The sequence below is a fragment of the Strix uralensis genome, chromosome 23 (assembly GCF_047716275.1).
Source record: "Strix uralensis isolate ZFMK-TIS-50842 chromosome 23, bStrUra1, whole genome shotgun sequence".
Taxonomy (NCBI): Eukaryota; Metazoa; Chordata; class Aves; order Strigiformes; family Strigidae; genus Strix; species Strix uralensis.
Genome location: NC_133994.1, coordinates 3,251,674 through 3,275,423, shown reverse-complemented (window position 1 = coordinate 3,275,423; position 23,750 = coordinate 3,251,674). Strand labels below are relative to the sequence as shown.

Here is a 23,750-nt window from a genome sequence, read left to right as displayed (position 1 = left end):
GTGGCTGAAATTTCATAGTGTTATGAAACCAGGTTTTAAATGGACCATCGCCATTTCAGAAAGCTTGAGATTCCAAAGCTCTTGTGCTTGATTTTCATTCATCCCACCCATCCCTGCTCTTCCACTGCTCCTTTGGAACAGAGCAGTTTAGGATGCTTAGACTTGAGGCTTTATGGGGTTGTTTCATGTAGCTTTTAGGTGCAGGAATTAACATAAATCTATTTTGCAATGGCTAGAGGAAACTACTAGGTGGCGGGGAAACTGGCTCTCTCCCCAGCCCCATGTATCTGAACCGGGGCTAGGCATGCGTGCTTACCCTGACAAACTATGTCAGACAGGACAGACACAGCCTAGAGACAGCTGCATCCAGACCCAAAGTTGCTCTTGTAGCTCTGATTACAGGTCTCAGCCTTCATGCTGTTCCTAACCTCAAATAATCCAGCGCACACACTTTCCATCCTGAGTTCACCTGTTACCCTCTTAAGACCTAATACCAAACTGAAAGCCTTCAGCCTCCTTATATCCACTCCATGACTTGAACAGGGTCTCTCAACTCACTGTACCTGTGTTAGTAACCCCAGGATATGTGCCCTACAAATCAGAAAATACTGTTTCACTGGAGAAAGGGACTTGCAAGATCCCCCAGCATGTATTTAACTAACTCAGGAGTTGTAGTGGAATTTACAATGCCCTGATCTGTGCATTAGCAAGTGAGACAGAGCTTTATTCCTTATCCAGTGATTACAGGCCAAAGCTGAAACGCCCTACTGACAGTGCGAAACTTTGCAAAAGCACCAAGATTAATAGAGGCTATGTCACTGATAACACTGATAACGTGCAACAAGCTCCCATCTCAGGATGTCTGGCACAGGGAAGGCCAGCCAGAAAAAGCTGCCAGACACCCAGTCCAAGCTCCTCCAGGCAAAGGATTCTCCATCATGCTGTTGCATCCCTTCTCCCTCAGTAGACTGGAGAGCAGCCTTGATGATGCCACTGAGACCAACAAAACCCAGCCTGACTCCAGGAGTCGGCACTGCCTTCCTGTCTCTGGGAGGCATAACGAAATGAAGGTAAACAGATGGCTTCTCTCACACGGGCTGCAAGAGGTCCCTGGTGAGTGTGGTAGCAGTACGGTTGCACTCCCTTCTAGCCCTCCTCCCCCCAGAGCCCAGTGCTGGAATGCCATACTTTCCTACCTAAAGGGATCACCAGAAATAATTAATCAATCAGTGATGATGGCATCACGTTAATGAAGGTGCTTTGTCATCACAAACATTAATTATTTCACAGGCTCTTGACTCAGATACAGTGTGACCCTTCCATCCTGTCCCTCTTCCTAGCAAAGGAAAATGAAACAGGAGCTGTTGAAATGAATAAAATGGACTTTCCTCAGTCACACAATCGCCCAGTGCCAAAGCAAGCAGTGGCCCTCAGCCCCTGGACTCCCCATTCTCCACTCTAGCTAGCAGAGAGCCTGGGTTCCCTTCAGATGAAGGCTCAACACCATCATTTCCCATCACCACAAAACTGGCTTTGTGGCACCTTTCCAGCTTCCTGAGCTTCAGCAGTGTGAGTGACAACAGACTCTGACTTATCCCTAGAATGCAAAGCTCGCTGGCTTTGCAGTAACACACATTTCAACAGGAGCCTGTCTAGAGTCCACATGAATGAGGTTATGCCAAATAATGTTTCATTGACCTCTTATCCTACGTGCTTACTTGGCCATGCTGCAGTCCTTCGAGGACCGGGGTTGGAATCCAGAGGCACTGCATGGTGCCAAGACAACCAACAAAGCACAATTATCAAGACATGTGGCATTCTCTGAGGAGGAATGGATGACCCTCCCACAGATAATTTCAATAGCAGAGATAAGCTAGCATCAGCATCTCTCAGCCGCCTTACCTCTGGGCCTAATTACCCTCTTCCACCACAGGGTTATTGCTCTTTTGATTTTTTCCCTTTTAGCAAGCTTTGTCATCAAACTTCAACCCTCTTACATTCTTTATTACAGTTAGAAAACTAGCAGCTAGCAAAATCCTAATCTTGGCTTTCTCAGTGGCTTTTGGCCATCCTAACAGGACAAAGCTTACAGTTCCTTGTGGTGTTGCCCTCTGGAAGGCTTTGAGGGAACGCAGTCCAGACTTACACCCTTAGCATGTGACAGCCTGAGTTTTACTCTTTGCGAAACTTTTCCTGCAAAAATCCTTCAGGTTGAACAGCTTTCTCCTTACACTTATCTCAGGGCAACCAGAAGGAGAGTCATGGAGAGAGCAAAATGGCAGAAGACTATCACTGACAGATGATTTTCATCTCTGCGTAGCCACATACATCCCAGCCAGCAGAAAGACAACAGAGAGGAACAGCTACTGAAAATGAAGGCAAGCAACTTCCAACTCAGAAACTCATCTGCTAGACAACTAGAAACATTCAAAGTTTGCAGATGTTCTTACAGGGTAGATACTATTACAAAGCAAGGTGTGTTACGGGAGTGTTATTCTGGTAACAAAGTCAATTGTCAAATTACGAAATATCACAGTTTCCTTTGTCTGTGTGCTACACCATGAAACTTATGAGCGATAGCTCCCTTGAGCAGCCTGAGAGATTGTATTTCAGAGTTTAATATCCACTGCAAACTCACAGCTTCTAAGTCCAGGCAGTTTTATCTTGGGGGAAAAAAAAATATTAAAAAAATCTTTTCTGATTTGGAGAGTTGTGATAGATCAGTGGGGTTTTAGCTTCTGAACCTTGGCCCTTTGGGATACCCTACTTATGCAGTTCACAATTCAAAGTTACTAAGGAAACTGCTTGCCAAAAATTTGGCATAAAATACCATTTATGAAACCAAGCCAGAGATCTCAAGTCAGTTGTCACCCAGTCAGTTCTCTCATACCGAGGGATTTTCCCTGACTACACATTGAATAAATGCCTTCAGATCTTCCCACAGTAATGCAGGCTGAAGGACTGCAGCTTTTTCCTGAGTACTTCAGGATTCACATAGTTTTGATGACAGGGAACCTCAGATTAAGGGAATTCTGCTTCCATATGCTTCTGTGATACCACCTATGGCGGAAAAAAACCCTGTGCCACGTGAGGGTCCTGCTGTGACCTGCTGTGAATGGGATTCACCCGAAACAAGAGCAGCTGAAATGTCATGCAGCCTCGATGGCAAAGGAGGGCCCTTGGGGTGGAGCTGTCACAGCTACAGTCTCGGTCTGGCACATCAGGCACAAACCGCCACAAATACGTATGTGGGGGGTGAAGCCAACCTGATAGATTAGAGATGGACCCCACCATACACCGTGCCCCAGTACAACCCCGGGAAAGGCCAGATTTGATTCTGTATTACTGACTTGGGGTCACTTTAAAGTGACGCTGAAAAAGGGAGGCTGGAAGCCAGGAGAGGAAACAAAAGCCTCACTGCCTTCGGACAGCACCACACCGATGTACAGATATTTAGGGGCTGGATGGACAGGACGGACTGCTGTAACTGGGAGAGCATCTCATGGCTGGTACTGTGAGAGGACGTAACTCTATAGTGACATCTTTGCTTTGACTTCTTCCTTTACATACTTCAGACCCTTTGACTTTAGAACTGCAATGATAAAGAGAGAAGAAATAGAATAAACAGATAAAGACGGGTATTATGATTGATACAGATAATATCACGCTGCTTTTGTGATAATATCTTCTCTCTCGTGCAGCTAAACCAGCAGGTGATGGCAACTGTACTCAGTAGTCTCTGATTCAAAAGGAAGCTCTCTGTGTAGGCGTATCTTCACGCAACTGCAATCAGTATCGGGGATCTTGCTTACATAAGGAGACTTGTGTAACAAAACCCAATTTCAAATCAATGCATGTGCTCATTTTGTTAAACCGATTTAGTTAAACAGGTGAAAATTCTTTCTTTGGCCATTCTGGGTATTTTAGATTTGCTTTTAAGTAACTTAAGCTAATAAGTTTGGCTTATCTCAAACAGCACATCAATGGCGTGCAGTGTCAATTGACACAAATCACACAGAAGCCACTGAAGATTTTTCTGCAGAGACCTTCACTAACACACATTCACACAGCATGTACGCATTAAAACTGGTTATGCTAGCTTTAAACTTGTCTAATTCAATCTGTTATCAGACTTAGCCAGATCAGTTTGACTAAGGGTTTTAATGCTTCCCATTCTGTTTGAAACACCCGAGTAAGAGTTAGAAAATATTTTCTAAATGTACTTGTTTTTCCACTTCCTCTTCCTCTGGCAAATGACAATTTTTTTTTTTTCCTTGCATCTTTCATGGAGCTAAAATTACACTCCTGCAATTTTCTCTGCCTAATGAGAGCCACGCTAACGTGCAGACAGTGCTGCACACTGCTAGAACAAACGTCTCTGCCTGTGTCCCTGGGTCACTGCTTGATGACAGTGCTGCTCCAGGGAGTCCTGCGAGGTTCTAACTGCTGCCTCACCGCCAGCCAAGAGGCTGCAAGGCATGGGGGAGGTGAAGAAAGACTGGCACCCCTCAGATCTGGGCACCTACGTGGTCTTGTGTAGCCCACGCCTCAGTTGCAGGTCTGCCTTTCCTGCTAAGCAGCACAGAGGTCCCTCGGTGGCCGGGGGCTGGGATGTATCTGGAGGGATGCTGTTAGCTGTCTGTCCCCTTAGGTCACAGTACCTGTAAGGGCTCCCCCTGAGAGATTCTGGCATCTGAGTCACTGTGCTACAGTCAGAGCACAGCACCTCCTGGCTCACCCCACTGACACGCAGCCCACGCTGCAGTGGGTAACCCTGACCTCACGACAAGTCTGATTAATAAGGTTAGTTAATAGCAACAACAACTACAATAGCAATGCTAGTTAAGGAAATAACCACTTATTTCCCTCCCTCGTGGGAATTACCACAGAGGCATCTGGGGTTTTCTGTGACCCACAGAGTGCTACAGCCAGGTCCAACCTCTGCAATTTGTTTCTACTCTTCCCTTGTCTTCATGACTGTTCCTAGAGTGAATTTACACCCCGAATGAGTAACGATACCCCTACCCATCCCTTAGCACCAAGCGAATCTTCCCTGAGCGAGGAGGGAATGAAGGTAGGGGGTAAGCTGTGGGAGCTGGCAGTATGCCCCAGGACTTCCATTTTGCAAGAATGAGCCAAATGTACTCATCTCATACTGTTGCTTAACAAATCTGCAAGGGGAAGAGCAGGAATGGGTTCTTCTTTGCATCATGCCAGACCACTGCCTTCCGTGACTGAGTGGATCAAGTCAGAAATGTATTCCTAGATTTCCCAGACTACTGCTAGCTAAACAGAGGCTCTGCACATCAGAGAGATGAAAGCCGCAATATCTATTGGGGTTGCAGTCAAATGTGCTAGAACTGGTCTTTCAAGGTAATTATACTTGTTTACTGGAATTGAATATACACGTCTCTACAAGATGCCTTACAGAAATAAGGCTTATCTACCAATCTAAAGATCTATACACATTTAAGTAACATTTTTTTTTTAAATAAAAGTTTTCTCTGTAGGAACTGGTCCCTATAAAGTAGGAAGCAATGATGGATTGAGTGTATATTGAGTATTGATTTGGAGTGTTTTGACATGTAATTGGATTTGATTGCTGAAGTAGACTAGTTTGGTAGCCTTATGATGGGATGGTTAACACAGGGTTTGTTTATGCCCGTGCAATGGGTTTTTTTCTCCCTCTGTATAACAAACAGAAAACAATTTGATAATCTCGAAGGCTCACTTAAGGAGAATGAGCCAATTGTAAAACATGGCACAACCCTTTGCTGGGAAGTGCAAAGGGGCTCTGTGCAGCAGTGGGTGCCAGCAGGAAAGGGAGGGTGATTCCTAGCCAAGGGACTGGTATGGGAAATCTGGATTCAATTTTTGCCTCTTCCGCAGATGTTTCCTATGACAAATGACTTTATCTACTGCTGTCTCAGTCTACGTTGAGAAAGTGGATTATATTGTCCTTCTCTCACCAAATTTTTATCTATATTTTTGTATATAGTTTAGCTTGTATGGCATTCTACCTTTTTTATAGTTGTAAGATTTTAGGGTCATGTTAGTAAGCATCTCTACCACACACTATGGAAGAAGTCCTGCCCCTCACAGGCAACTAAGGATTCTCTTGTATTACAGACAAGTAACAGAAGAACTAAAGAGTTGGGATGAAGAAAAGTATACAAGGAGGCTAAAACCTGTACCCTTTGAGAAAGTCTGAATAATTCTATTCTGGTTTGGGGGGTTTTTTTGCTATCGGCTTGCTAATGTCAGTATTTTTTCAGTGTTTGAGGTGTTCATAGTTTACATATTCCCCTGCCACCTATATTTCAGCCCTCCTGAAATACACAGGCTTACTTCTCTAGTCTAATCTCTTGTTCTCCCTGTAACAGGCAGACTGTGTCTGGCCATTTGGGAAATAGTTCATAATTCCATGCTTAAATAACTGGCTTTTGATAAAGGTCCAACACAGTGCTCTGAGAGCTGTTTTGTTTGTATGGATGGAGCAGACAGAGCAGAACGATGTTGCCTGCATACTAAGAAACTTGGCCTGAAGCCCACACACACCAAAGGCAAAATAAATAAATAAACATATCAATCAATCTTGACGTCACCAGGAAAAGGGTCACTGCCATGTGGAACGAGACATCTGGACAGTGAAGTCACAGCTCTGGAAGGATGCCACTGAACAGTTCACATGCTCTGCAGCACAATAGGATAAAATGACAGTCAGAAGAGAAAAAAAGGGGGGGCGGATAAATTCTAATTGATGCCAAGTGAGAAGAGGTTTAAAGAAGCAGCTTCATACCTTCTGCAAACCTGTCTGTGCATCTAACTTTTTCCAGATGAAAAACTCCCATGATTCCAATGCCAACCAGGCACACAAATAGGACCAGCCTGTCATCTCACATGACACTGTCCATTACACTTTCTGAACCAGCTCTGGAACACGAAAGAGCAGGGTCTTAGCAGGCAACTAAAATTAAAACGCATGGAGGAGGACCCTTTCCACAGCCCTACATATTCCCGTGTGCCGGGATAATGAAGATGCACGTGCCCAGGTATCTGCGTTACCTGCAGCTGTACACAACCACACACCCATTCACAAAATGACAATTGTTCAGAGCAGCCACAGCAACAGACCACTGCAGCCTTTCCTACCAACCCTGCCTTCCAAGAAATTCTTTTTAAATGCACTTAAAAGGAAAATGCAAACCGTTCCACTTAATAAACAAAAAGGGTTTGAGATGAAGCGACAAGAAATGCCTCCAGGGAAGGAGAGACCCCTTATAACTCCTTACCCTGTTCACACAGCCAACCAACTTGCTTCTGCAGGCTATTGTCTTTCTTTCCCTCTGTCCCCATCCAGGCAGAGTGTTGAAAGCAGCAGGAGATTGTTTGCTATGGGAGCCCTGATCTTCCTTATTTTATAGCATCAGGACACCCTAGCCCGTCCGGACACCTAGCCAAGGATGCTCCGGGCACAATGGAGCATCTGTACCCAGAAAGCGGAGGCTCCTCTCCAGCCCTGGGCATTTCTGCAACGGCCTGATTTAAATGCAGCATAGCCAAGACGGAGTCTTTGTTGTCATAGCCCGGATTCCTTCAAGACGGCTAAAAAAAAAAAAAAAATCCACCCTCCGAGAGATGGGAATGTGCACGGAAAATGAATGTATTCCTTCGCGCTGGCTCTTGGGGCGGTTTAAATCAGCACCGTCCAGCCGGTCCCCGTGTACCCCGTTACCGAAGGGATCCGGCGCTGGCTGCTGCCTGCTACAATTAATAATTTTTCATTTGCAAAGCGCCCGAACCGAGCGGGGCAACGGGGCGAGGATGCAGCGCACGGGGAAAGGAGCGGGGGGGGGGGTGGCTAACGCCTGCGGGCCGGGGCTCGCCGGGGCCGGCTCCCCGCTCCCCACAGCACCCGCGGCCGCCCCGGCCCCACCGCGGCCCGGCGGAGCGCTCAACTGGCGCCCCCCCCGTCCCCCGCCGCCTTAAAGCGATGAACGCTGCCCCGCGCCGGGGGGTTTCGCTTACCGGAACCGGGGCGAATCCTTGATGCACTCCTCGAACTCCACCGTCATCCTGCCGGCTCGGCCCGCGGAGCGCGATCAGCGGAGGAAGCGCATCGCCCGCCGGCGGCCACGGACGCGCGAGCGCCCGCCCCAACCACCCCCCCACCCCCTCCCCGCCGCCGCCGCCCCGCCGCAGCGAAGGGCCCGGCTGGCCCCGGGGCGCGGAACCGCCCGCGGGATGAAGCGGAGCGAAGGGCCGCTGCGGTCTGGTTCCGCGGGTCCCCGTCCCCGTCCCGGGGCGGCGGTGAGGTCTGGACCCCCGCAGGCTGCCGGTGGGGCGGGGAAACGCGGGTCCCGCTGCCCGCCGGGGCTTTCTCCTCAGTGTGAGGTTGGCGGAAGACACGCGTGGCCCTGTTTGAGGCGTGGGTTTGGGGGCTGAGCCGGCTGGGACAGTGGCCACCGCCTCGGCCACCAGCTCAGGCAATGCCTGCGGGTGAGCCAAGAGCTGGAGGTGCAGCCGGTCACCGGCGGGTAGGACTGCCACCGGGGTGTGGGCACGGCAGGAGAAAATCAGACTGTCCAGGACGCGCCGTGCGATTCCATACCGGCGGTGTCAAAAGGATTGGCATCAATCCTGTTAACTACGTAATCTAGTTTTTAATTTTCTGTCGGCGGTGGATTTGCGGCTGCCCGTCAGCCATCCGTAAATCTGCAGGAACTCCTCTGAAGCCAGTGTAATCACGCGAGGGAGGAAGACATCTGGGCTTGTGGGTCCAGCTGAACAGATCACATTTGCTGCAGGACATAGCAGTGTAATGTGGCATGGATAAACGAGGCTAATTACAGTGGGCTTAGTTCTGATCCTCCACCCATCGAGCACCACAAACAGAAGAACAGTATAAACCTCATCATTCACTGCAAGTTTTAATGAGTTAAAGACTCAGAGAGGAGCCTGAATGTAAATCTCCACATTTTAAGACAATGCATCCTGTGTCATAAGGACCTAAACTAAAACCAGGAGTCAGACAAACACTAGGGCCAGGGACATCTGAATCCATGGGAAAATGTCACAATGAGGCCTTACCTCAGCCGTGGACAGAACTGTGATGAAATGAGATGAAATAAGATGTTTGGTGCCATTTCCAAACACAAACTACGACTGAGGTTCAGCTCTAGGCCAGGCTCCTGTTTCCATCTGAGTTCCCAGACCTGCTTGATTTGTCAGGCACAGTCAAGGGTAGCTGTGTGTGAGCAAAAGTCTGACTTATTTAACACAATTATCAGACGCTGGGGAGTTCTGAAGAAGGCAGGAAAAGGAATTAGCCCCGCTGATTGCCTCAGCCCAGGAGAAGGGGCAAGGTGACCTCTTGTGGCCTCTGCTTTATGTGGTTTCATAAAGGTCAAATCAATACAATTTTTTTTCTCTTTGGTTCTCCCAGCACAGATGAAAGTGTGTGGATGTTTCTGCCTGCGTGTGTATGTACAAGCTCAGGGATTAGAAATTACCATCCTCTTTAAAGCTGAGATTCATCACTTTCATTATAATACAGTCTGGATGCCATTGTGCGAGTTGAAAGCTGGTTGGATTTTTCCATTCAAAACAGATCTCAGATTTGTATGAGGGGGCCAGGGATTTTTCTGTTGCTCTCCCTGTTTTGCTAATTAGTTGGGCGATTGTTTATACCAGTTTTAGGCTAGCCATTGTACATACAGACATTGCCGTTCAGTATTTTAGCAAGATGGATAAAGGTTTTAAAATACATAGTCATGAAGAACATCTGCAGCCTTTGTTTATTATCATTATCTTCACCTATTTTTGTCCCTGTAGCTGTTATTTATCCTCAGCAAAAGGCAGCCTGCACACATCTTTTCATAGCCAGGCTGAAATAGATGAAGAGAGGCTCGCCCGAAATGCCTGTGGTGTTTTTTTGCAGCGACTTTGACGTGGCTATCGGCAGAGTCAGGAGCAGTTTCACGCGGGGTAGGTTGGGAACATCAGAGCCTCTGAGTCAACGGTCCCAAACTCACAAGTAACCCTAACGCAGGCAAAGGTAGTGTGGAGAGCCACTCGCTGTGGTGAATACTGTGCTCTGGCCTTCACCCTGTAAACTTCTGGCCTCATAAACCATTTTTTTTCTGTGGGAGTTATATTCCTGCTCTGGCACTTTGATTCTTAATTTTTTGACGTGCTGATCTGATTCGGGGGCAACCGAAGCCCCCAGAACTGCGCTAGGAATAGCCCGAGGGATCATTTCGCATTAAAAACTGAACAAAAAGACCAAACTAAGTCCAGCTTGGGTGGTTTCTAATGTCAAATGTTAAGGCAAAGCCGCTTGCCGAGAGATGGCTGCCTGCTGTAAAGCTTTAGAGCTGAAGAGCAGCTGAGCAGATAAAGCGCAGGATTCAAGAGGGGTTTGTTCCCTCACAAGCACTGGCTGTGCACCTTCCCTCCGTCGCTCCATTTCCCTCTGGGCACCTTCCCTCCGTCGCTCCGTTTCTCTCCGGGCAAAAGGAAAACCTCCGAGACAGGGTGCGGTGTCCCAGGGCCGGGAGAACGGAGGCGCCGAGCCCCGGGACGGCTCTCCCGGGCCAAACGCCGCCCCGGCCCGGGCCCAGCCCCGGAGCCCCGCGCAGGGCTCTGAACCGCTGCCGTCGGCCTCCCCCCGCGGGCCGGCCCGCTGCCAGGCGAGCCCCGGGCCCTGAGGCCCCGCCACCGGGGCCCCGGGTGCCGCCTCAGCAAGGCCGCGGCCCTTGGCGGGGCCCACCCAGCGCGGCGGCGGCGGCGGCGGAAGCGGGCGGTGCTGGGCGGGCCGCCGGCGGGAAGCGGGCTGAGGGAAGGCGGCTGAGGGAAGCGGCGCCGCGCAGAAGCGCGGGAAGGCCGCTGGTGTCCGCCCCGCGGCCCCGCCGAGCGGAGCCGGACCTCGACCCCCGCCGCAGGGGCGTAGGCAGCAAAGATGGTCTCTCCCCCAGCCCGGTACCTAGTGTTGTTTCAGTACTTGGGCAGTAGATATAGGTAGGTGCCTCAGCCGCCCCGTCAGCCATGTGCGGTGGAAGGAAACCGGCCCTGAGGGGGGTTTGCCATGGGTGGGGATGGGAGAGCTACAGGGAGGCGGCTGAGGGAAGGGATGGGCGAGTGCGGTGGTTTTGGTGAGGGAAAAACCCCTTGAGGAGTAGGTGAGAGCTGGGCTCTGCTTTCTTGTGTAGAAGCGATAGGAAGGGGATGGTTTGGGTAGGAGATGCATAAAACGGGCAAAGAGAAAGCAAAGGAGAGCGAAGGCGGCAAGTTTGTGATCTGAGGCTGGAGGGGAACAAGTTGCTGTGTTCCCTGCAGCAGTGGTGTGGGCAGTTCTCAGTGGTTCAGGTACCTGCGCTGCTGGAGGGATGAAGGCAAAGTGATCTGTGGGCCGTGAGTCCTGCAGGATGATAGCTGAAGTTGGGTTTCCCCAGGCCTTAAACATCCCACATGTGTAGTAGCTGTGCTTGTTTACATTAAAAAGAAAGCGTGTGGGAGAATCTCTGCGGCTCCAGCTCATGGAATTGTGCCTATCTTCATGAGGCTTTTACAGACTACTACCATCATATGCCAAAGCGCACAATTCTTTTGCAGTGCACGGGCTGTATCACTGTGGGTACTGACCTAAATTACTCTGAGTAGTTAAAGGTAGGTTGGGTTTAGCCTTGGGATATATCTCTAGGAATTTCATCAGCTTTTGTGAATGGCTGTGACTTCTGTAGTAGAGAAGGAAGCTCATCACAAACCATCTTTTAGTCCCTTTATGACCTCCACAGGGCCTGGAAGAAAGGGGCCTGCAACTGGCAACCAACTCCTGGCCCTGAAATAGTTTTTTCTGCAAACTCTTTTCTAGTGTAATTTGTGTGCCTTATCTTCCCATCAGCCTCCACCTGAAGGGCTAGTCCAGAGAGTAACATTTGAAGGATGATTTTTATTTCCAGCCTCCTTTCTTGTAAATAACCACTGTATCTATTTTCCTGTCCATTCATCAAAGTGGTCCCTGCAAATTCTGTAAAAAGATTCAGGTTGCTCAATAGCAAGCAATTTGATGACTGTCTCCCATTAACCTCTGGATGTTTTGGTGGACTCTGTGTTAAGTCCTTGGGTCTTAACACATATCAATAACTACTGTATTTGTTTTGCTCTGCAGTGGGGTTATGAAGACTTCGAATGACCAGTCAGTGGTTGGAGTCCAGAATTATTTGGAGGTAGGTCCTTGCTAATCATGTTATCATTAAAACAAAACTTCTAGGGTCACATTGTTGAGCTACAGATATTATCAAGGATAAATAATATTTTTAGATTGACACTCAATAAAAGATGCTTGCACAAACACTATAATATTCAAAGCAATCAAAGTGCTTTAGAAATTATATCAGTATACAGGTGGAAGAAATAGGTCAGGGTGAGGTCAGATACGTTGAGATCCTGGTCCTGAAAAAGATGTGAACCCTCTAATGAGACTTGAAATTGGGGCACCTGAGTCCAGAACTATGATTCTGAGAGCCCCTGCTCAGGTGCTGGCCCACCTGAAGGTACTTAAGCATGTGAGCTTCATTACACTTATGGCTTTGCCTCCACTCATTCTTAGAACTGCCTCTGCTCTGAGCAGGCTTAGCTGCTCTGCTTCTAGTTCATGTCTAAGTCTGTTATAGATTTAGAAACTAGATGCTGTGCTCTCTGGGGAGAGGATGCCTCTGATAGACATTTTTGGAACAAAGCACAGCAGGATATCCATTGTTCCAAAGGAAAAAAAAATGCTTAGTTTCCATTCTTCTGGAGTTCTTCTAATATGCTGGGGGAAAAAAGGTATGAGCCTGTTGTCACTGTTGTTCTTGTGTTGCCCCCAGGGATTTCCCAGAACATAAGGATGGCTTTCAGGACCCAAGTGTTGTTTGGGCTTGGAGTGAGTGTGCAACAGGAATGCAAAAGGCCCACTGTTACACCAGTGAGTAGAAAGTGGGTCACTTGCACAGGGGAAATGCTCAGCACACCTGGATGTTTGTGTAACCCAGTTGTAGTTTAATTACAAGCTGCTGTTGAGCTGCATATTTGAGCAATGCTGGTGAATCCCGTGTTCCTGTGGAGGGCAGGAATGGAAAGGAAGCTGTGTCATTTTTCTCTCTTAGAAGCATCATGTAGTTCAAAATGCCTGTCTAGGAGATAAGAGATTGTTGAAGGGGTTGAAATTGCTTTAGGTCAGCTCACACCTTTGTATTAATAGCCAACCTTGTTGTTACTTGCCTCTCGTTTTCGGGCTGTCTAACCTGAGATCACAAACCGTAGCAGTTTGAAGGTGGTGCGCCCACCGTGCTTGTTTGTGATAGCCTGTGCTCTGCCTGAATTAGCTATGTTAGCCGAACTACGTCTTGGAAGGACAAGAGTTGGTCCAGGAGCTGTCCCACCCAGCCACGCTGTGACCATGGCCAAGACATTTCCATGCTGTGTCTTGGTTTACTGAATGAGGGTGATTAGTTCCTGCGTGCTCTTGCGAAGCAGTCTGCAGAAGGAAAGCATGATGAATTATGGTTTGAATAAGAGTTCTCAGAGTGTATTTGTATGGCTTCTTGCCTGACACCATTGTGGAGAAAGTGTATAAATATTGTGCAGATCTTGAAAGAAGAGCCCCAAAGGACTTTCTATCTCATTTATCTAATCCTCTGAACCATCCATGTCTCAGCCCCAGGCGCCGGACTTTGGGTGAGCCCAGCAGTTGTTTTGCATTATCCAAGTAACTTTGTTTTAACAGGCGAATGGGTAGGATGGGTGATTAAAGGAGAAAAGACGAAGAAAAAAAGAAAAAGATAAACTTATTTGGTGTTGTCTTTTCACAGTATCAGCAGTTTGCAGGCCAGTTCTGGGATATGTGCTTTGCTTTCATGTGGTGGTATTGATGCTGGGCACTGCTGAGCAGGGCTGTGTCTATTAGAACCACATGGGAAGTCTTAAAGCAGCTTTAATAGAAAACTTCTGGGGCCTGTAGGAATTTATCTTCCTTCCTCCATTTCTGTGCAGCCTTGAACTTCACAACTTTCCAAAGCCAGGAAGGCAACTGAAGGGAAGGGTAAAATTAAATCTGTAATGAGATCCTTATTGTATGCTAAATATGTTCAGACATTTGTTTGCCGTTACAGGCAAGCGAATGACCTGTGAGGTGTAGACTTTGTGTTTCAACAACTGTGTAATTAAAAGTGTAATGGACTGGTTTGTGAGTGTGTACTGCAGCCTGCTGTGTGATAAGGTGAAAGTGCTGGTTTGGGACTGAGCAGAAGGCCTGTCTGAAACCCCTTGTCACTGTAAAGCACGGTATCACCCAGGACATGGAAGCTTTTGTAGTCCTCAGTACTGCTATGTAACAGAGCCCTGGGACCGTCTGGAGGAAATGGAGACTTGTTTTAGTTGGGGGACAGATGTAGATTTTTGAAGGAGCTTTTAATATATCTTTGAGGGCGGTGGGCTTTGCAGACAACACTTTCTTCCTTGGAGACAACTTATTTGTCTTGAAGCACTTGGAAGCCCAGCTGGCCAGTGATGGGTCCAGAACAAAATTCCAGACCTGGGTTGCCCAGATGGGGAAGTTTGAGTCCTGTGACTTGGCTTCCCTCCAGTTCCTTGTGAAAACTTAACAGATGCAGGACTTCATCCTCTCGTCTGCGTTCTTACGAATGTCCCTCCTGCGGAGGAAGATCTCCTGTGTAGCACCTTTTGCTAAAGTGAGTGGCTGTTGCTTGTGCTAACAGGCTCCCTGTGCAAGGTCTGCTAGGACCTACAGAATTAAATTCTTTTTCATGTTTGGCTTGAACCAAGTCCTGAGTGTGCTGTTTCCCATTGTGCTGGTGAATGCTGCCCAAAACTAATCTTCTCCACACGAAGCTCTGTTTTGGCCAGCAGCCTTGTGCTAAGGCCAGATATTACTCCTCATGAAAGGAAAAGGGGGAGTAGAAGAGTAGAGAAAAAGAACATACACAAACTCCTTACTATGCAAGGCAGCTTTGGTACAACCTCCTGCTCTTGTCCACACCCCCCCCGCCAAAAAAAAAAGGAAGAAAGGCAAATGGACCAAGAGAACTGTCATCTTCAATCCCTGTTTGGATAATAATTTCAGCAGCACAGGAGACTGCTTTGGAAACCCTTTCCTCTAGCAGAAGCCACTTTCTCAGCTTTTTCTTCCAGGCTTTCACTTCGACTTTTATCTATTCCACTAAAAATGAGTAAGATTTTTAATTAGTTTCAGTTGACATAGCACCCATTGAGTCAGTGAGGCTGTGATGACTTGCAACCAGAAGCTTGCATGTTATTATTTATTAGAACGCAGCAAGTTATAAATTGTGCAGCATCCCTGGCAACACAGCACAATCCCTTGTGTCTGTGCGACTAACACCATTGTGCATGATGAAACCAGTAAGCAATCCAGCTGCTGTGAAAGAAAAATACACTTATTTTTCCAAAACATTCCTAATGCACAGTTTCTCTTGAATGCACCTATCCACACTTGATTTTGCAGGTTCCTTTTGTGGTTTCTAGATGGTCTGTAGAGGTAGATGGCTGAGTATCTTGAGGATTTTTTATTTAGACTTCAAGGAGAGAAGTGGATGAACTTTTGCTTCCCCTCCATTGGTGGTATACATTAATGGGACTCTTGCCTCTCCAGCATTTGTACAGAGTGAGAACTGAGCTGTGAGTAATAATAGCAATCTGGAATGTGGATCCATATCATTCTGGCACACAACAGTGGAAATTTCTGCATAATTCAAAATATGGTAGTGAATGAAACCTCTTAGCAGGACAGACCTGCTAAATGCTAAACTTTCCCCTGCATCGCTGGTATGCAGGGTGTTAGAGGTATGAACTGACACCCTGGGGTGCTTGTTGCTGCTCCAGGAATATGGTACTCTGAAAGACTATGACTTGGGAAGTAAAGGTTAGATAAAAATGGGTGAGATCTGGCTCAATGAAAGGCCTCCAGCAGGTGCCAAGCCAAGATTTCAGTGTTTGTAATGAAGGATATTTGCATGCTCCGTGGCTTAACGAAGGGAGCGGAGACCTGTGAGCTCTGAGCACGTGGGAGGACAACCCAGCTCCTTTACTCCTGGATCTTCTCTATTGCTTTTTAGCTGGGTGCCCACAGGTAAAGTGCTTCTGCCTCAGTTTCCCCCATAGGAATCCACAGATGATACCCAACAGGGTAGGGAACTGGATTAATAGCAGTAAAGCCTTTTGGGTTCCTTAGATGAAAGACCTGCTTATTTTAGGGACTTGTTTTTTCTGAAAGGGCAGGAAAAACTGGTTGCTGTCCAAGCAGTTACTAAATGTAAATAATGCGCCTTTTTTGAAATTCAGTGTGGGTGATATTAACAGATTAAAGTATACAGGCACCAGAGGAGGAAACTCTCAGCTGCCTACAGGCTCAAAGGATATCTGGATGGTGCAGATAGGAGACATTTGCATAGGTGAAGGGGTCATTCCTGAACTGCCTGTGAAGAAGTTCAGCTTTTCAGAAATTCTCTCTTTAAGGAGATTAATTAGGATGGGGTATAAATGAAATATTAGAACCAGAAGCAGCAGTTGACAGTATATTATCAGCTGCGTGCCTGTTAGGCTGGAAGAAGAATCGACAAACAAAGCTTTCAGCTTTCAAAACTGATTTGTTGTTGATGGTGGTCACATTCCTCCTTGGATGCCCAGCACATACATCCTTCAGTCATCTCTCCAGGGAGGTGTGCCTGGGAGAAAATTGTGCTGGAGAAGGGCAGCTGTGAAAATACCATTTGTTGAATTTGTTCAGTCCTGCACCTTTGTGGATTCATTGGCTGACCTGAGCAAGGGGTGCAACCAGATTTGCCTTGGAGTCTGCAATCCTCTCTTCCTCTCCAGTCTGCCCTCCAACAGGGCTCAACTCCCGCTGGCAGAGGAGAGGAGATCCAAACAGTGTGTTCTCATTATCCAGCTTTGTTCAGATGCAGTGAGTGAAATGGGATGCAGTGTGGGATCCAAAGGAGTGCTGCATCCAAACTTCTCCAAGCCCATAACAAGAAAGGAGGATGTTTTCCATGTTCTCTCCTGTTCTCTCTCTCCCTCTCCCCCCTCTCAGCTGTGTTCCCACTGGCTGGATTTTGCCTGGTGGGAAAGGAGGGGAAGAAGAGGTTGGAGGAAGGGAGGAGCCTGCAAAACCCAAACCTATCTTTGCAGAAACTTTGCTCTTAAAATGTAGCTTCAGCTTTAAGACAAATTGCTGAGGCACAAGCCAAGGTCTACTGCAGAAAACGATTTAATTTCTGTCTGCTTAAGGGTGATAAATAAAGATTTTCATTGTTAATTGTAACCACATGTGAACTCCAAATAGAAGGATTAGGAAGGGGAAAGGGCTAGGGTCATTTTTGTTCTGTTTCCCAAGCTTTCCCCTGCAGCTCAGTTACATTTTTTCCTTGCTTCCCTGTGCATTTTGATGGTACATTTCTGAGACCCCAGAATCCTGTCTGCTCAAATAGTAGGAGTCTGGAAGGTATTTGTGAGTCAGCAGTTCAATCTTTATTGACTCTTGGTACCAAATTAAAATCTAATAAAGACCGCTGCTGGGTTGACTGTGCAGAAGTGGAGATGGGAAAGAGAAGGAAATTTCTAGTCATTCATCTGGTTTTCTGCTTTGTTGTTTTTCAGTCTTTCAGATATACTTCACTCATCCCCTGTAACAAATTACATTGGATTTTTTGTCTAAGGGCCTGTCCTTACAAAGAAAAAAGTTGTATTTTGCAGTGCTCCGACAACCTACTTTAAGACCTACTATGGCTTTAACATTGCATTAGAAACCTTGGTATTCCAATAACTTCCTGACCTACCAGTGTTTGTCCCTTACCAAAACCCTTTTTGGCTTTGCTAAACTTGGGCCAGTCTAGACAGACCCTTAAATATATAGCATCTAATTAACCATGTTAGCATCTCTTTTGCTCTCTTTTGTGTGCACATCTTTATTAAAAGACACCATATTAATGACTCATTTAGCAGGGTTTTTATTTACTTACCCAGCAGGAACCTGTAGTAATTCACCCAGTTGTTTTTCCAGCCCTTTGTTAGTGGGCAGAACGGAAAGGCAGAAACAGGGTGGGGATAAAAGCCAGCTGTGTGGAGAGGAGCAGTTGGGAAAGGGGAACAACAGTCCTAGCTGCAGGTGGATTCTCCAGCAAATCCATGCCAAAATCCATATGCAGAACCTAGAGGATCTCAATTGCTGTCCTTCCCCTTGTGTTAAGAATAGTAAGTTTGAGTTTGCTGCAATACGGTTTGCTAACTAATTTTTAAAGTACATCTCAGCTGCAGAGTAATTTTAGGGCCTTTTGGCTCCAAGAAGCTTGAACTCTGTGACTGTAAAACTTGAGCACTGTGATGATGTAAATAATGTTTGTCGTTTTCTGCTTTAGTCTTGCTATGGCAGAGGTCTTAGCGTGAGACACTGTCTGAATGTTAAGGCAACTCTAGCTCCTGAAGAAAACAGTCTCTCAAGAATTAGCCAAGTTCTGCATTAATGCAACTGTGGAAGCAGCGAATATAAGGGGATTCCATCTCATGGCTGTCGGTGGTGTGTGTTTGTCCTGTGGTTATCTGTACCTGCTGGGATAGCTCAGTGTCAGCCCCTCAACTACTGGTGTGTCTTATGAGAACTGTGTCTTGATTCTTAGATCTGTTTATATTTCTCAGGGGGACTAATAAATGCATTACATCAGTGCTATGCTACTACCCGTCTGGTCCCCTGGCTCCTCCTCTGCTCTCAACAATTAATGGAAGCGTGTTGCCCTCTGTAGCCCTGCTCCCATTGTGGATGGAAAAGAGCTGCCGCCTGGAGCAAGAAGCTGCAGGATTTTACACCGTTCTGGCCTGCACTGGAAGCAGAGGATCAGCCTGAGCTCCTTGGCTGATGTCATACAGACATCCTTGCGTGCTGCTTCCATCCCTTTAAGGCTTGGGTTCTGCAGCTCTTTAAGAGCTGCTGAAGCAGTGGAGTCCAGTTCTTAGCAGTAAATTGTGATGTCTGATTTAAATGGGTAATTCTCTGTCCTCTTTCCCACTCACTCAATGATAAAAAGCAAAGGATAAGGAGATGAATTTTATTTTTACTTTGTTTTGTACATGTCGGGAAGGTCACATGGCGTTTTGGATGTTCTGTTTGAGAGAGTTTCAGGACAAAAAGTGGGAAGCCACTGTCCCCCACACAGGCTCCTCCCCATCCCTTTCTTTGCAGCCCACAGTAAAACTCCCAATTATTTCTCTGTGTGAGCAATAAGGAGACCTGTGGTTAGCAAGGAGGAGGATGTTTTTTTGTAGCTAGCTCAAAGTGAGTCTGCTGTTCATGATTCCATCTTGTGTTGGCTTTCAGAAGGCAGCGCAGCACCTAAACCCCATTGTTCCCATCGAGTTCCACATCTCCAGCCGAACAGATACTGGTGTCCATGCACTCTGCAACTCTGCTCACATTGACATCCAGAGGGCACCAGGGAAGCCAGCTTTTAATGAGAAACAGCTCATCTACACTCTTAATTACCACCTGAGGCCTGAGCCAATCCGGTGAGTTTGGTGACAAGTCAAAATTTTTTATTTTACCCATGTTGGAGATTGGAGACAATGCAGCAATGATCTCCCATCTTCACCCACAAGATAGATTTTCCCCTGTTAGATGTGTTGGCAAACCACTCCCTTGCATGTGTGTTTCTGCTACTACCTGACACGTTAAAGATCAGTCTTGTTGCACCATTATTGTTGTTCTCAGGAGATCTGTGCTGGTACCCCTAAAACAAGAGGAGTTGTGAGAGATTGGGGTCACCGTGTAAGTACTGAATCCACTGGGATGACTCTAGTTTCACACGTGAGCCAGAGCATTAGAATGTTAATTTTCACTGCTGCTTTATTCCCCAAATTCCCTATCTTTCTTTCTTTATTGAATTAGCAAGAACTTGGCTGCAGTATTGTCTCTCACCTATAACTATGCAAAAAGATGAAGAACAAGCAAACAAAATTGCTGTTAGTGTTAGCATAGTCGACTCCTCCCTTCCCATATGATCAGACTCCTTTCTTCCCTGCCAGACCAAGGCTACCACTTGACATGGTTTAGAGAAGTTACATCAAAAGCCTCAGTTTAATATTTTTGTAGCAAGACTTGATACTTTACTCAATGGGATAGATCAAGTCCTTTCCATACTCTACCTGACTGCTAATGATTAGGGAGAGTTGCATATGAATGTAGCGAGGAACTTGATACAGCAGTCTACAGAGAGCAGAACAGACACTTCTTCTTCCTGTTTTCTTCCTTCTTCTTGTTAGAGTTATTACTTCTTGCAGAATTTCAGAGTGGGCTTATTTTGTGTGAGAGCTAGGTCTAAATGCCCACCCTCAAAGTCAGAAAAAAATTATCATTAAACCAACAGTTTCTGTTAGGAATTTACATCAATTACATAAGTAATTACTACACCCTGTGATTTCTTCAAAAGATGGATTGAATTTCATGTCCTTTGCTTTTCTTCCCAAGCTGTTGTGCAGTTTCTCTGTCAGCTGTCAAACAGTTTCTGTGTTCTTCTCCAGACATGGGTGCGTTTTTATGGTTAAGGTGTAAATTGAATGAAACATTGGGGTTTTTAGATTAAAAGCCAAATCTGTGCTACTTCACAGAATCAACATGCCATTTGCCAGCAGCTGCTTTGCTGCACTCTATTCTTTCTTGTGTTCCTTTGTCTTATTTGCATCAACTAAAAACTCTTCAAGGCACAGACTGTCTTTATCTATACAGCATTTGGCACAATAGGACTTGAATCTCTGTGTGGCATCCTGCTGAAGAGTGTGTCAAAGCTCTTCAGAGTGCTGTGCAAGAAGATAGGTAATTTATAGGAGGTATTTCCGTGAGCAGAAGTTTGATGCAAGACGCCAACTGGTAATTACTCAGAGGCCCAGGTTGCTCTCTTTCATCTTATTGCAGTCTTTCTGATATCTGGTGGCATGAACATAAAGGAGGATTATGGAGTCAAATTCCCTATGCCAGAGCAAGAGCTCAGGACAAAAAGCACATCCCTCCCCAGCCCAGTGAAGGGGCTGTTGTAAGAGTAGCAACATTACTATGTAGTACACTCCTCCTTCCTACTTCACCCAGTCTGTTTGATTTTCTAATCTCTTCTTTGAGAAACAGAGCCTGACCTGAATGCTGACATAGCAAGGCCTGGGATTTGAGGACTGACATCATAGTTGGATCTGTTCTTGGTTTTGTAAGGGAGGATTCTAGTTCTCCAGGACTTGGGGAACAGTGACTCCAGTTCCAAATGTGCTCAAATAGTTTGGGGTCTCAGGAAGAGATGGATCATGGTGTTACTTTTTTGGCAGGAGGTCTTTCATGCATGTTCCACATGCTGTGTAAAGCAAAGAGTGAGTTAGTACGAGTTGGCTGAAGCTGTGGCATGCTCTGCAGAAAGTCTTGATCTGCAATTCAATCAGCTGTTTTGACTTTTTCAAAGCCTATTGCAAACACTCAAACCTTAAGCAAAGGAAGGAATACAAGGAAAGCAGTCCCAGATGACAGAGTCTTCTCTAGCTTTGATTACACTGGTGGCCATTCAGTACCTCTGGAAACCAGCCCACCAGCAGTAGCTTGCTTGGAGTAACCTTAGTGCTGTGTTGTTCAGCAGTCCCTGACACAACTTGCTCCAGACCTTCGGCTGACTGTGAATCGGAGATGGGCTGAATGGGTCAGCTTCTGGTCCAGTGGCCATTCCCCAGACCATGCGCTTAGCCTCCAGAGTGCTGCTATATCATGTCTAGAGGGCATGTTGATTCCAGGGATCGACTTCCAACCGATGCTGACAGTCACGAGTGTGTGTGAGACAGTGGTGACTTGATGTTTGCTGCTGTAATGAAGTACCTGGTGACTGGGATCCCACTTATGTGCCTTCTGTAGGCCTGTGCCAAAGAAGTGTTGAGTGTCTGTAGCTCTCATGGCCTCAGGATTGGGTTTTGCAGTGTTTTCTTGCAGTGTTTCTGGAGTTGTATGTCAGTGATGTTTTGCATTTATTTAAATACAGCGGGACCTTTTATCTGCGGGCTCTCAGCTCGGTCACTGACTGGAGCAGAAGCTGCAGCAGCTCGCTTGGAGCCAGCTGCATTCTTTTATCTCCAAACAAGCTCCAGGGGAGCCATCAGAGGGTGAAGGGGAAGAGGAAGTAAAATCCTTGGAATCCAAGCACAGGAAAAGAGGGCAGGAAGGCACTGAGAGCGTCTTATTACTAGAGGCACATAGTTCCTGTTAGTGGCTGGTTATTATGTTAACTGACCTCTTTCCCTGGATGTTTACAGTTCCTTTGACAGCCCTCAGTTTTGGGAACAGCACAAGGCCACCCCGCTTTTCCCCTTTGATCCTAACGGTCGTCTTACTGCCCACATTAGCTTAGCTGTTACTGTCCCTCCATGAGACCCTCTTGCATGGCCTTGGGGTGGGTGAGCTCAGCCTAAGGGCAGTGTGAGATGACTGTTAAGCTGCTTGGGCTTGATGCAGAGCATGGCTGTCGTTAGACATGCATGACTGTCAGTCCCCAGAAATCTGCAAGGGAAATTTCTCTTCCCCCCACACCTTATTTGCAAAAATGTGTTTTAGCAGTTTGCAGAGTTGGTTGAGTCTTTCTCTGAAAGCAAAGGTTTCACAGTGGGTACTGGAAGGAAAAACAAATACTGATTTCACTGCTTTTACTACACAGCCCACGGACAGCCGTCCGGTAACAAGTCAGATCATGCATCCCAAACCTGAGACTGCGGGTTAGCCCAATAATATTTGATTGACAGTTCTACCCTTCCAAATCCAGTTCCTCCATTGGCCTCTTAAAGTAGCAGCTAGATTCGCTGCAGTGAGAGGCCAGAACACAAAGCACATCTCTCAAGCTAAGTTGTGTGCTTAACATCTGTGAATTACTGTCCCTTGATAGTTTTCACCTTCTTTGGCATATGTGTAAAGAGTCTAATGCAGCTGCTGTGGGATGGGGCTGGAGATGATTTCAGACTGCTGTGTCAATTTAAAAAAAGATTCTGAAATAGAATTTGACTTATGTGGAGTTTTGGTGGTTATTTTTGCTTGGACTGAAAACTAGGTCAGAACCTATGCACCCTGGAAATCAAATCCTTTCTGGATATTCTAGCAGTAACAGGGAACATGAAATAGGTCATAGTTTTGATGTCCTTCCTTAAAAGGCTAAAGCAGCTGTTTGGGAGTCAAAACTAGCTGATTTTGCAGCCAGAGGGTACCACTGCGATAATCAGTCTGTTCTATGTGTCACCAGCCACTGAATCTCAGTCTCTCCCCCCTGAGTTTAGGCTTGTAACCTGTGAGTTGTGTTGTCTAGCTGTAATGGAGTAAGTTGTCCTAGAGAGCTGAAACTACTGTTGTGACCCTGCCACTTCCAATACTAGTAGCCATACAGACACACAGTTAGAGCTGGCTTTGTGATGCCTTGACTGATCAGTCCAAGAGCAAACAGCATTGCTGTTGAAGAAAGTTTTAAGTTAGTGTCTCCCAAAGGAGGCAGCAGCAGGATCTCACAGACGGGAAAAGCTTTTTGTCTCGCGCTAAGATCTGACGGGTACGTATCAGGAGGGGTGATATCTTCTGGTAGAATGTAATACAGTCCTGATCCGTTAGTTTGTCAGGATGCAGTCAGCTCGCCTCCTCCTTCCTCCCTTGGACTGAACCTTTTAAAAATGGTTCAGCTGCTTTC

At 46.7% G+C, this 23,750-nt stretch overlaps 2 protein-coding genes across 10 annotated transcripts in view; one reads left to right on the top strand and one right to left on the bottom strand.

Annotated features, from left to right (window-relative positions):
* The window catches only part of ACAP3 (ArfGAP with coiled-coil, ankyrin repeat and PH domains 3), a 100,090-nt gene extending 91,621 nt beyond the window's left edge, over positions 1-8,469 (bottom strand). For 2 of the 5 annotated variants that reach the window (XM_074892773.1, XM_074892771.1), the window contains exon 1: positions 8,029-8,467. In XM_074892773.1, coding sequence (XP_074748874.1) covers positions 8,029-8,075 — 47 coding nt within the window. In that variant the 5' untranslated portion in view covers positions 8,076-8,467. Of the gene's footprint in view, positions 1-8,028 lie in introns of all 5 variants that reach the window. The other 3 variants (XM_074892770.1, XM_074892768.1, XM_074892772.1) reach the window with 3 other exon arrangements.
* A 2,357-nt stretch (positions 8,470-10,826) lies between these two features.
* Positions 10,827-23,750, top strand: part of PUSL1 (pseudouridine synthase like 1) — a 28,054-nt gene continuing 15,130 nt past the window's right edge. Inside the window, exons 1-4 of one of the 5 annotated variants that reach the window (XM_074892856.1) lie at positions 10,827-11,019; positions 12,170-12,227; positions 12,870-12,967; positions 19,391-19,575. In XM_074892856.1, the coding sequence (XP_074748957.1) occupies positions 12,890-12,967; positions 19,391-19,575 (263 nt within the window). In that variant the 5' untranslated portion in view covers positions 10,827-11,019; positions 12,170-12,227; positions 12,870-12,889. Of the gene's footprint in view, positions 11,020-12,169; positions 12,228-12,869; positions 12,968-19,387; positions 19,576-23,750 lie in introns of all 5 variants that reach the window. The other 4 variants (XM_074892855.1, XM_074892857.1, XM_074892854.1 and 1 more) reach the window with 4 other exon arrangements.